Raw genomic sequence first — 13623 nt, 5'->3', positions numbered from 1 at the left:
AGCCGCATGCAGCAGGAGGAGAGGAGAGGAGAGCTGATGAAACGCAGGAGTGTACATTATTGATTCGGATCCGAACGATAGCAGACAGCAGCGGTGATTTAGAGGCTTTGATTTCTGTCGCTACAGGCTGTAAAGCACTGCAGACACACACAGGGGGGATGACCCTCACCCATGTTTAAAGTCAATGTAAGTCAATGCAAACCGATGAACGACAATCAGCGCTCTGCAGCCGACAGGATGGGGCATGTTGTCACACGGGTTGGTTTTGTATGTTGGTTTCAAACAACTGGTTCAATACTGTCTTAAACGTATTAATGCATTTTCTTTGGGGTCAAAACAATGAGTTTTATATTTGTCATATTTCATTCTTTTTTTTTACTGTTATTATTATTGTCAAAAACATGTGCAACAGGCCTACCCAAAACAGTAGGCTATTTATTTAACATATTCTGTTTTCCTATTCACGTTGCATTGCATAACAGCATATAGATTAGATTGTTTTGTGCATATTTTGACCTAATTTCACAATTTCTTTCAGGCAAAATAACGATTTTATGTTTGTATGTTTTCTCTTTTTTATATATATATATTAATGTTGGTATGTGTTTTGCTGGAAAGCCTATAGCCTATATATATCATATATCATCATTTATCATTTATTTTATATAATAAAATATTGCGGTTACACGTTATTTTAAGGTGTCCTTGTTACAATGTAATTATACATTTAAGTACTGTGTAATATTAATTAACTATAATTATGTAATTATGCATAATTTAGTGTTATTATAATAGTAAGTACATGTAATGTGTAACAAGGACACCTTAAAATAACGTGTTACCAATATCAAATATTATTCTGATTCTGAAAGCTTATAAAATGCTTATGAATTGCAAATTCACATTGTGACAACTTACCCCATATATTGTGACAACATGCCCCGGTCTCTGTCATCCTCAGCAGCACCGGCTCTGTGAGTGTCTGTAGTCTGATGCTTCAATGAGACTCGAGCTGTGAACGATGCTTTACAGTCTCACAGACAGAGACACACTCCAAACTGGATGTAGTAAAGCAAGCCGACACTGGGGATGTAGTTAACACACATAACAGCTGTGCTTTCACTCAGCAGATGCTATTGCTTTTAAACAGCAGTTTACAAGAAGATCTGGTAACTCAGATTTTTGACACAGTATTGCCAGTTACTTCGTCTGTGTTTGCTCAATCGATGGAAACCGTTCTAAACGGACAAATGCTGAATTCACTCGTTTCTGAATGAATCAGTGTTTTGAACGAGTCGGTTGGAGCGAATGATTCAGTGATTCACTCATAATGACAGTCACTTGTCGCCATCTACTGACTGAACGATGTAACATGCAGAAAGAGCAGGACAATATCTATCTATCTATCTATCTATCTATCTATCTTGTCTGCTTGTTTTAACGTGTGTAGTTTTCTGGTCTACAGTCACACCACCAGAGTTTTATTTATTAATTAATTAATTAATTTTATTTCTATTTTAATTTAATGTATTATAGTTTAGTTCATGTATTTCTGAGTTTACAATATTTTTGCAGCTCACTGACTCAAACAAATCTGAAAATGGCTCATATGGTGTCTAGCACCAGCTAGTGGAACATTCTAGAACTGACATGAAATGATCTCCAAAATATCAGAGGACAGTGCTGTTCACATAAGCTCATAGAGATATTTGTTATTATTTCATTGTAATTATTTATAAAGTTAATCTCAGACAGTTTGGTGCTACTCACTCACACACACACACACACACACACACACACACACACACTCGCTCTATGACTCACAGACTGGTTTGTTTCAGATGTAACCTCACCTATCACACTAAATCAACTGCAGATTTTAGCAGTAAAAAAAGTTTCAAACCTTCCCATGCACAGTCCTCTTGTGTTTTGGTAAATGCACTCAACAAACTAGTATATGATTTAACCTCGATCTTTGTTCTCTAACAGCATGAAGAGTCAGCGCCGTTGGAATGTGCTCTTTGTAAATTCGTTCTCCACAGGTCTGTTAAAGTCACACTCACACACAGGCTCCTGGTGCTTTGTCTGGTCTGAGGCTCAGATGAACTCTTTATTGTTGTCATCAGTGAGACTCATGCACATGCTATTGTGCTTCATTTGCTTTAAAGCACTGCTAAACGCTGACCTAGAAACACAGCAAGCGGTTCTGAATAGGCTTTGTGAAGAATGCATACAGAAGCAATCATTTCATATACACCTACTTTAATGTTAAAGCTGCAAACTGAAATTTAATCTGAATTCAAATATAATCCTTTATATGTACTTAATTAACATATATCATTATCAAACCTCACTGTGTTAATGGTTAATGAAAATGGAACAAAATTTCCAATGTTTTATTCCCCCCCCCAAAGTGTTTTCTTTGTTTTAATTTATAAATATAATTATTATTTGAGTTATTTTATTAATTTATTAATTTGTATCCATATTTCCTGTGTTTATTAGACTATATAAAATACTATCAAAATAAAGTACTATCAAAATTACATTTGAATTCAAATATATTTCTTAAGATTAAATAAATATATGTAGTTAATTAAACAATGATGCAAAATATTATTAACAAAACTTAGACTATTACACATTTATCATATTATGTAATTATCCTAAACAGAAGTTATTAGTTATTATTATTATTATTATAATCTCACTGTGTTAATAATTACTAAACATGGGAAATAATCATTTTGAATGTTTTTTTCTCCTTGTAGGAACAATTATTTTAGATAAACCATGATCAAAATTAAGTACTTGCAAAGCTGTCAACTAAAATTACATTTTAATTAAAATATAATCCTTATGATTAAATATATAAAGACGATATACTTAAATAAAGATATATAATATTATTATAAATACCAAATATTATTATACATATTTGTGTGTTTGTGTGTGTGTGTGTGTGTACGATTAATCGCATCCAAAATAAAAGTTTTTGTTTGCATAATATATGTGTGTGCACTGCTTATATTTATTTTGTATATATATATCGACACACACATACATTATATATTTTGAAAATATTTACATGTTTATATTTATATAATTTATATTATATATAAATATATTTAATATATAAATATAAAATTTTTCTTAAATATATACATGCATGTGAGTGTATTTATATATACACATAATAAATAAGCACAGTACACACACATATATTATGTAAACAAAAACTTTTATTTTGGATGACAACACAAATACATATATGATGAGATAAACTGCTATCAAAATAATAATGAACAGATGTAACTCACCAAATGCCCTCAAATGTCATTTTTACAAATGTTCTGAATTTAATTTGAAAGCTCGGCCAATAATAGGCTTATAAATCCAAAACCAATAGTAAATAAAGTTTCAGCGTCGCGATCTCGCGGGCGCGGTGCATGCTGGGACAGCGGGTCCTCCACGCGCGCCTCCATCTTTAAACCCCAGAGAAAAACAGCTTCCGCTCAGCCGTACACGCACATCCTGCGCTCACATCCACATTTATGACACAATAACCATAGATCTGCGCTTTGAATCGACATTTCGGAGCAGCAGAGACCCGAGGAGCTCATGGGAGCTTTATTTCTGCGTTGACATCCAAAAACAGAGGCTGAGAAGATCGCAAGGGCGCACCTCTTCTCCTTCTTTTGTCCATCTCTCTCTCCGTTTTCTCTTCTCTCCCTCCGGAGATGAGTAGTGGAAGATGTCGGTTTCGGGACTGAAGGCCGAGCTGAAGTTTCTGGAGTCCATTTTCGACCCGAACCACGAGCGCTTCAGGATCCTCGACTGGAAACCGGACGAGCTGAGCTGCCAGTTTAACGTTACCGGAGACCAGCTGCTCATCATCCACTGCAACATCACGGTAAGACGGAGAGAAAGCAGCCACACACGCCATAAGAACCGCTCAAAACACAGGGCTGCCTGATAAACAGCCGCGCTTCGGCCGCGTGCCAATCCCTCGGTAGGCAGCACACTAGTTTTCGAGTCAACAGCAGAAGCGCTCAGCTGATAACTAACGCTAGTCATCAAGATCAGCTCTCTGGTTTCATTTGGCTAAACATGTCCGTGTTGACATGATCGTCACGCTGTGTTGACGGAGTTAATGTCACTGATAGAGTCAGTCTGCGAGTGAGGGGGCGAGCTGGATATAAAGTGCGCACTTCGGTGTCCATTATTGACCCAGTTCTGGCGTCTTGTTTCATGGCTTTTCTTCTTAATTTCCGGATGCCATTTTCTGTTGCGTGAGAGCGACGCTGACGTCAGATTACAAACCTAGTGTGCACACTATTTAGATCCTCCTGCCAGGGACCTTCATCCTGAACTTTAAAAAGCAGATGTATATTTGCCCATTTTATACAGTAAAACTAAGATTGTAAATATGGGTGAAATGTGATTGGGAAAATATTGATGTTGCTTTTTTTTTCTTTCTGGTAGATGTTTTATTGTATGATTTTTTTTTTAAATCAATTGCTTTATTTAATGTAGCTAATGTTTTTTTCTATTATTTGTTGTTACTTGTATTTTATATATAAACCCCCCCCCCCCAGACAACATTACTGAAGCACACTTGGTTTTGAGTTCGCATCACTTTCTGTCTAACAGCTGATTTGGTGCATGCTGTCAAATTTAACAACAAATATTATACAATAGTTAAAGGAAAAGTTAACCCAGAAATTAAAATATGCTGAAAATGTTTCACCCTCAGTTCATCTGAGATCAGGATGAGTTTGTTTCTTCATCAGGTTTGTAGAAATGTAGCACTGCATCAGTGTCTCAGCAATGTATGCTCTGCAGTGAATGGGTGCCGTCAGAATGAGAGTCCAAACAGCTGATAAAAACATCACAATAATCCACAAGTAATCCACAGCACTCCAGACCATCAGTTAACATCTGGAGAAGACAAAAGCTGGAACTAATCCAGCATTAAGACGGGTTTAACTTCTAACCGTTGCTTTTGTCTGAAATGCATAATAATGCTTTCTGACGGCACCCATTCACTGCAGAGCATCCATTGGTTAGCAATTGAATGAATGTTACATTTCTCCAAATCTGTTTTGAGTGGGCCTACGTTTTCAGCAAATCTTCACTTTTGGGTGAACTATTTCTTTTATGATGCAAGTTGTTTTTATTTTTTATTAATTATATTTACATTATAATTGAACAGGTGTAAGTGTAAAACCACTGGTACTATTGGGACAAACAAGTGCCAGCTATAAACAATATCAGTGAATGTACATTCCAATTAAACCATGTCTTGAAACTTAAATTCATATTTATTTCTATTTTAATGTATATGACTAACTAATGGACTACTAAACATTAGACCGTTTTAAGCACTCTATCTGATCTGCATGAAAATAAGCAACCCTTTCTTAACACGTTCTTAAGCACTGAATGCCTTAAAGACCAGAATCAGGCTGGAGCCTCTCTGTCGAGAATTTTTTTTACATCTAAATAAATATGTCAGATCAGTTTGTATAGATCTGAATATGTCAATGTGAGCATGCATTATGAAGACATCTCGAATGCATGCATGATTTGTGGAAGCTCTTTCATTGCAGGTGTTTTCTGGTTAAAGATGGGAATGTTGTAATTATGTCACTACCAGTCAAACATTTGGACACACCTGTTCCTTTATCATTACTGTTGTGCAATTTACAGTAATAGAAAACTATGAAAGAAATGGGAGAGTTATGTTGTGTCCTTAAACAATAAGCAATAAAGGGATAGTTCACCCAAAAATGAAGATTCTGTCATTAATTAGGGGTGTTCGGTTCCTCGACTGTCCAAATTACTGTTATTAAGCGAAATGAGTTATGAATTTGTCACATTATAATGGTCAGGGGATGGCGCTATTGTCTTAAACAGCATTGATATTAAAAATACATACGTTACATTTAGTCTTTTAGCAGACGCTTTTATCCAAATGAGGACAATAGAAGCAATCCAAACCAACAAGAGAGCAATGATATGCAAGTGCTATAACGAGTCCCAGTTAGCTTAACGCCGCACACGTAGCAAGGTTTTTTTTATTATATAATAAATAAAAAGAAAATGTATAGAATAGAGCAAGCTAGTATCAGAGGGCTTTTTTGCTTTTGTTAACTGTATAATAAATAAAAAGAAAACAAATAGAGATAGAACACAAAAAGATTAGAGAAGCTAGTGTTTTTTTTAAAGATGCAATAATGCATACAAATGTAAACTTATTGATTTGTTTGTTATGTGAGTTTTTAATGGTTGAACACGAATAGCCTAGGTTAACCATGGAAAACCACATTGCATTAAACATAACATTGCATAACAAAGCATCAATTAAACTGCAAAGCTGTCACAGAAGCATGTATAATTACAAACTAAATTTACTATGACTGCAATTTATTTATTTCTAAAGTAACCTTCACGAAGGATAAAAGTATGTGGGATAAGTCATTTCAAAAATATCTTAATTCGTGTTCCGAAGCTGAACGGAGGTCTTACGGGTTTGGGGCGACACGAGGATGAGTAATCAATGACAGAATTACCATTTTGGGTGAAGTAACCCTTTAAGCGTGTCTTGAGGAAGTTGGTCATGTCTGGTCGTGCACGTCGCAGTGTTACAGTATCGCTTTGCATTGTGGGTAATGAGGTGTCTTCTGGCTGAGATCTTGCTCATTCGCTGCCGCTGGTGTTTCAGGAGTCCTACCCGTCGACGCCGCCGATATGGTTCGTGGAGTCCGATGACCCGAGCCTGACTGGAGTGCTGGAGCGGCTGGAGGAGGTCAGGAGGAGCAGCACACTGGTAACATTATTACTAGGGATGTAACAATTAACCACAAGCCGGTTGAAAATCGAGTTTTGTTATTTACATTTACATTATATTTAAATTTAGTTATTTAACAGATGCTTTTATGCAAAGCGACTAACAAATGAGGACAATAGAAGCAATCAGAACCAACAAAGGAGCAATAATATACAAGTGCTATATTAGTATATTATTATAGTGTTATATTTCAATTTCACAAAGAAACGTACAGTATTTTGTCCAAGCAATAATAAAAGGACACATGTAATTTATAATTGGTCTTAAATCTCATTTTGTTAAAAAAAATCGTGAATAATGAAAAATCTTCCAGCTGGGCTTTTTTTAACTAAAGCTTTGCTTCTGTGTGCTCTGTTTGTTGTCTATAATAGATTAACTGGGACACGCAGCACACTTTTAGACCGCTGCATGCCTGATTAAAACAGGACGCTGTGGATTGAAGGATTAGTTTATAAAGAGATCATCAATCTGTCATTTACTCTAATGTCAAACCTTCTGTGAAACACAAAAGAGGACGTTTAGCTGAAAGTTAATGCAGATGTTTTTAATACAAATTGTGTTAATTGTTTATTCACTCAAAAGGGTCCATTAGGAGGTTATTTTAGGAAACGCTACCTTTTAAAATGTTGGGGTGTATGTACGTTTTTTATTTTATTTTTTTAATAATTTTTTTAATGATTTTTTAAAATGTTGTTAGTGTTTTTAATGCTTTTTAAAAAATTTTGAATGATGCCTTCTGTATTTTGCTGATCACAAATACTATATTGTGAAATATTATTACAATTTCAAATTCTGTGTTAAACTGTAATGTATTTCTGTGATGCGCAGCTGTATTTGTTAACAACTGTTTATTGAATTTTCTTCTGGGAATAGTAATATAAAACAAAAAGCAACTGTGCAAATTTAGAACCCATCCCAACCCTGGTAGACTTCAAAAAATATAAAAAAAGAAATGAATAAATAATATTAATAATAAAATAAAATAAAATAAAAAAATATATATAAAAATAGAAAATAAATCAATAATAAAAATAAATAAATAGTAATAATAAAAATAAATGAATTAATAATAATAATAGATAAATAGCAATAAAATAATTTGTTTTACAAATATTTTAGAAAAGCATTAAAAGCTGAATGCCATAAATTTTCAAATTAGATCCATGTATACGAGAAGTTGAGAGCTCCATCGAGATGATGTCCAACAAATACACAGTCCAGGTTTAAACGTATAAATTATTTAAGAAAATCTTACTGACCCCAAACTTTTGCACAGTAGTGTATGTGTATTTTTAAGTTGAGATGTCAGGGAACCCGTCAAAGCCACTGATCTGGCTGCTCTCTTCCTTCTCTTAAAGTCTTATTCATTTTCTCTCAGATATTCATCACGTGCAGGTGTAATTGTTCTGTCCAAGACTCGCCTCACCTGCACTGATGACTTAAAGAGGATCATGTGCACAAATTACCCATCGAGTCCTGCAACCAAATCTTGATGTGTATGTTATTAACGGTTCATAACACTGATTGGGGCATGTTCATAGCAAGTTAGTCAGATCAGAAATGAACTTTTCCACTAAGGGTCAGTATTTGACCCACATTTTCAGCTTTCTGTAACGTTCGGTCTAGTTTTAGTGTAATGCTCTAGTGTGTGTGTTTGTGGTTTCAGCTCTTGCAGCAGCTGAAGAGGCTGATCTGTGATCTGTGCCGCCTCTATAATCTCCCCCAGCACCCCGATGTGGAGATGCTGGACCAGCCTCTCCCTGCAGGACCTGTCAACCAGGACAGAAAGGTGAACCGCTGAGCTTGAGTCACGCTTGAGTTAACCCTGAAAAGGGCAAAGCCATAAATAGACATCAGAAAATGTATTTACTGCTATTTTCCATCTTATTGGGACTCAAATAATACAATTGCATGATTTTTTCCAAAAAAAAAATTCATTTTGGGGTATAAATTCACTGAAAACAGAACACTTGTTTATCAATGCTTGTTACAACACAGTTGTAAGACCTAAGGTTGGTCTCTTTTTAAATAAGACACACGGCAGATTATTGCTGAAGTGAAAGCATTTTAAAAAAGACAGTATAAAAAAGTTATTAAAGTTTAAGTGTACAGTAAAGATAATGTAGCATACAATTTTATTTTATATAAAATAAAAATTATCAAATATGTTGCATTCTAAAATTGCTATAAAATCAAAGCCATATGTCTAACCATGTTATGTTCCAAATTTGAAGTTGACATCACAAAAATTTTGGTTCCTTTGTTTGGGCGCTATACCAAAAATAACCACTGGGTGACACCCAAACTCTGTTGACTTTGTAGAATTTTTTTCCTTATAGCCAACATGAAACCAATACTTGCAGTGCATTCTGTAAAGTGACACATTTCTAAATGTTTAGCATGAATTCATGTGGTGCAGGATCAGGATGAAAGGTTTCGGTATTATGTTGGCACAAAAGAAAGGTTATTTCAGAAGATGAAGTTATTATATTTTGTAGTAGCGTTATGAAAATGTCATACAACATTGTTCTTTTGCATGACATATTATCAGTAAATCGGGTCGGCTTGTGGTTTAACAGGAATGTTTTCTCCCGTAGCTTGGGACGAAAGATGAGGTCACATCAGAGGAGGAGGAGGAAGAGGAGATGGCAGAGGTTCATGTCTGTTTCTCTCACGTTATTCCTGTCTTCTGTGAGCTCGTGAGCGTCTCTCGTTACATGTGTGCGTCTGTGTGTGTCAGCAGGACATCGATCTGGAGCACTACGAGATGAAAGAGGAGGAGCGGGTGGATGGCAAGAAGTCTGAGGATGATGGGATCGAGAAGGAAAACCTGGCCATCCTGGAGAAGATCCGCAAGAACCAGCGGCAGGACCACTTGAATGTAAGTGCTCACTCGGTAAGGGACTTTCCTTATGTTTTGGGGTCTCAAATAGAGGCTTTTGTTTCACAGTCTGATTAGATGGAGATGTGATGATTATGCAGAAGTTCGGTTTGATGTCAGAGTGAATGATGATGAAATGAAATGTGCATGAAGTGTTCAAGCATGCAAACTACTTGCCTTCTGGTGGATTTTGCTGTTTTCAAGCTAAAATGTGTATGTGTGTGTGTGTGTATATATATATATATATATAAATTCATCCACAAATAATGCTTTTTCACTCAAAACTGAAGTGCATAAGCTCAGATCAAAGTTGATAAAAAGACTAAATCCAATATTTGGTGATAATATGGCATAATGAGAGATTTAGGAGCAGTTTTTAAAAGGCCAGTCATTTTTGATGGGGAACACACAATTATGCAGAGGATTTTTAAGTTTTGAAACAATGTTGCAGACGTGAATAAGGAACATATAATTATAAACCTGAAATGTAAAACACAGTCTCTCTTGAACATCACAAGGAGACTATTTTGAAAAGGTTTGTAGCAAAGTCAGTCCAGAATCCGTGTGAGAGGTTTTATTGAAATGCATGTTAAACATTCTGGGTTTTCAGTTATTTTAATCTCGATTTCTCCATATAAGCCTGCATGCATTAAAGGACATTTGCCCATCAAAAGACTGAAGATATAATTCAATAATGACAATATCATAATCAATAGTGCTACACATTTCCCTTAAGGTAATTTGACAGAATTTCAGGATGAACTTTTCATTAGGATGACGTTTTTATTAATAAAAACATTTGAAGCTTACATTATAAGTATCTGCTGAAAGTATCTCACCAGACTTTCTGCGAGGCCTTGTTTACCTCTCGTTAGGTGAAATGACTCGGTCGTTGGCCTGAGCTGGAGTTGTAGTTCATCTGTATGTTGTCTGTGGTGTGACTGACGGGGTGTGTTCTGTCGGGTCCTGTAGGGCGCCGTGTCTGGATCTGTTCAAGCGTCGGATCGTCTCATGAAGGAGCTCAGGGAGATCTACCGATCTCAGAGTTATAAAAACGGTAAGGTAGCAGTGACGGTGAATGACAGCATGACCGACGCGACTCTCTGATCGGATTTATTCAGATTTATTCTCTTTTCCAGGCATCTACTCGGTGGAGCTGGTCAACGACAGCCTGTACGAGTGGCACGTCAAAGTGAGAACGTAAGAGCACCGTTCCTCTGGGTTTCCGTGTTATTGCTGAAGGTTTAGGGTTGGTAAAGGTGTTTGTGCTGCTCTTGTGCTCAGTGTGGATCCGGACAGTCCTTTACACAGTGACCTTCAAGTGCTGAAAGAAAAGGAAGGGATGGACTACATTCTCCTCAGCTTCTCATACAAAGTGAGTCCGCTGGATCTGCTGAGACCAGACCAAAATACTCACACAATTAAATGTAATATTTTATTTTCTATAGATAGATAGATAGATAGATTCAATTCAGTTCAATTAAAAAAACTTTATTATTTATAGATAGATAGATAGATAGGTTTAGTTATTTATTTTTAAATAACTAAACCTGGCTCTCGCCGTGAACATAACCATAGAAGCTGGCACGGCATTACAAAGGAATAAGAAGGGAAAAACAAGTACTTCTCTGCACAATGTAAAAGTATATATTTTTTTCCATAATAAAGAATCTGTTCTCGTCTGTCTGCAGGATAATTTCCCCTTTGATCCTCCGTTTGCACGAGTCGTTTCTCCGGTCCTGTCTGGAGGGTAAGACTTTTGAGACTTTATTCCTTATGTTAGGGATGTTGAGTTAATATATATTCTTTTGACTTTATAATTTCTTTCATGTGCATGCAAACGCATTTATTCACACTAATGCATGCTTATGCATTCATTATATATCTGTTACACATCCAGTGTACTCGCCAAACTCATTGGGTTGTATCATTAAGAATTGTTGGACTGGAGTTTGTATAATTAAAGTCTGAAACGTTGAATGCTCATTACATAAAGATGTAAAGGAAACCCGGTTAATCGGTGGTTGTGTTATTTCAGGTATGTTCTTGGCGGAGGAGCTCTGTGTATGGAGCTGCTCACTAAACAGGTGTGTTTGCTTTAACTTCCTCCTGGACTAAAGATGCATTTAATGAGCCTCAACCTAACGAAACCGGTCATCTCAGTATATTGTTTATACATGCATTTCCCCTAATGTCCACTTATAATGTTCGGCAAGGTTTAAGATGTTAAATATTCAGTGTTTTCAAATTGCATCAAACTCCTGTATTTATACTGATATCTTAATGCTGTCTGTGATGCTGATGCTGATGTGCTGGAGTGTGTCAGAGGCTTGTTCTCGTCTCAGTTGTGTGTGTTTGCTCTCAGGGCTGGAGCAGTGCCTATTCCATAGAGTCTGTCATCATGCAGATAAATGCCACTTTAGTCAAAGGAAAAGCAAGAGTGCAGTTCGGAGCCAATAAGGTGAACTCTGTGCTCGTGTTTGTCTAATGATGTCTGGTGGAGTTGCTTTTGTTTTTTGGAAGCAAGTAGCTGATTGCATTTTAAATGTGACTTTAATTGCACAGTAGAGACTAGAATGAACATTTTTCTGTAAGCTTATGACACACTTCTGGTTTGTCTGTCCTGTTCTCAGAATCAGTACAATCTTGCCAGAGCGCAGCAGTCGTATAAATCGCTGGTGCAGATCCATGAAAAGAATGGTAAGATCTTCACAGTTGACAAATGAAATTAAAATTCATATCTGGAAATGGAAAAAACATCATGTTTGGATATTTCCATTTTAATATCATAAAAACAGTTCTTGTATCAGTCTCGTAACTAAAAGTTTGCCTGAGATCATCTGATTTAACCAGCATTATTACTAAAGAGTCATTTGTGAGTTTTAAAGACCGTGGAATTATTTGAGGACTGTAGTTTTATTTCCTATTGATTGACATATTTCTGCTGAAACGAGTATTTATTTATGAAAAGCCTTTAGTTCATGATACATTATAAATAAGGTGACTTGCCAATTTTTGTGGTCCATTTCTTAACCCTCATAACATTGGGGTCTGTTCAGACCTGGAAAAGGTGCATAAAAATACTTTAAAAAGTGTGTAGGTTTGTAAGGGAAACAGGTCAATTTAGCTCAAAGGGAATCATTTAAGATTTTAAAGGGAATTTGGACAGAATCACTGTTTTACGGCTGATCACTGAGGCCAGCGATTCATTGAACGAGCCGTATAACATCAATTCTGCAATGGATATTAATATCCAAAGTATAGTGAAAACACTATTTATTAGCACAGTAACAAGATCGGCAGTTTAAGACATTAACTTGTAAGCACAAAACACAAGATACTTCTCTTTTCAATATAAATAAGGCTTTATTGGATAAATCTAAGACATATAAACTAATCTAACACATAAACACACGCATTCACACAAGTTGCAGAAAGAGAGAAAGTGAGGAAATAATTAGTTTAAGACAATGAAAATGTGAAATCTCAAGTTTACAGCAATATGTGCAATTGCATAGATCTGAACAACCATCAATCACTTAATTAACCCTCGAATTGAGTTCCTCAATGAGGTTAAAATTTATATTAAATGCACCAGTTCAGCTAGAATCTGGAGGTACTTGCGTTGCCTGTGTGCGGGGGTTCCTTTTGTTGTGGTCAAAAGGCGATGACTAAAAAGCCTAGCTCAAAGCTATGACTAAAAAGCCGCATGGCTAAAAGTGATGACTTGAAAGCACATGACTAAAAGCGAAAACTAAAAGCTAGACGCAAAAAGCCAAAAAAACAGCATGGCTAAAAAGCATAGACCAAAAGCAATGATTTGATGGTGTCCTGAGTATTTAAACTGGGCTTTTGGACACCTCCCAAATGGTGTTTTGACCAATTAGAT

The 13623-nt window shown here is 36.0% G+C and overlaps 1 protein-coding gene across 4 annotated transcripts; it reads left to right on the top strand.

Moving 5' to 3' along the window:
- The first annotated feature begins 3381 nt into the window (after window positions 1-3381).
- LOC107740355 (ubiquitin-conjugating enzyme E2 Q2-like) lies at window positions 3382-12861 on the top strand. 4 transcript variants are annotated; one of them, XM_016552779.1, is made up of 12 exons: window positions 3382-3913; window positions 6728-6832; window positions 8520-8642; window positions 9451-9507; window positions 9594-9734; window positions 10707-10791; window positions 10874-10934; window positions 11019-11109; window positions 11426-11484; window positions 11773-11821; window positions 12100-12195; window positions 12368-12861. In XM_016552779.1, exons 1-12 carry the CDS (start codon window positions 3755-3757, stop codon window positions 12458-12460), a joined length of 1119 nt encoding a protein of 372 aa, XP_016408265.1. In that variant the 5' UTR covers window positions 3382-3754; the 3' UTR covers window positions 12461-12861. The 4 variants fall into 4 exon arrangements, with proteins under 4 accessions (XP_016408265.1, XP_016408263.1, XP_016408266.1 ...); XM_016552777.1 differs by having other exon boundaries at window positions 9594-9749; XM_016552780.1 differs by having other exon boundaries at window positions 3398-3913; window positions 9597-9734; window positions 12368-12860.
- The last annotated feature ends 762 nt before the right edge of the window (window positions 12862-13623 follow it).

The sequence above is a fragment of the Sinocyclocheilus rhinocerous genome, unplaced genomic scaffold (assembly GCF_001515625.1).
Source record: "Sinocyclocheilus rhinocerous isolate Xijiao unplaced genomic scaffold, SAMN03320098_v1.1 scaffold1006, whole genome shotgun sequence".
Taxonomy (NCBI): Eukaryota; Metazoa; Chordata; class Actinopteri; order Cypriniformes; family Cyprinidae; genus Sinocyclocheilus; species Sinocyclocheilus rhinocerous.
This window is presented reverse-complemented; position numbering and strand designations above follow the sequence as displayed.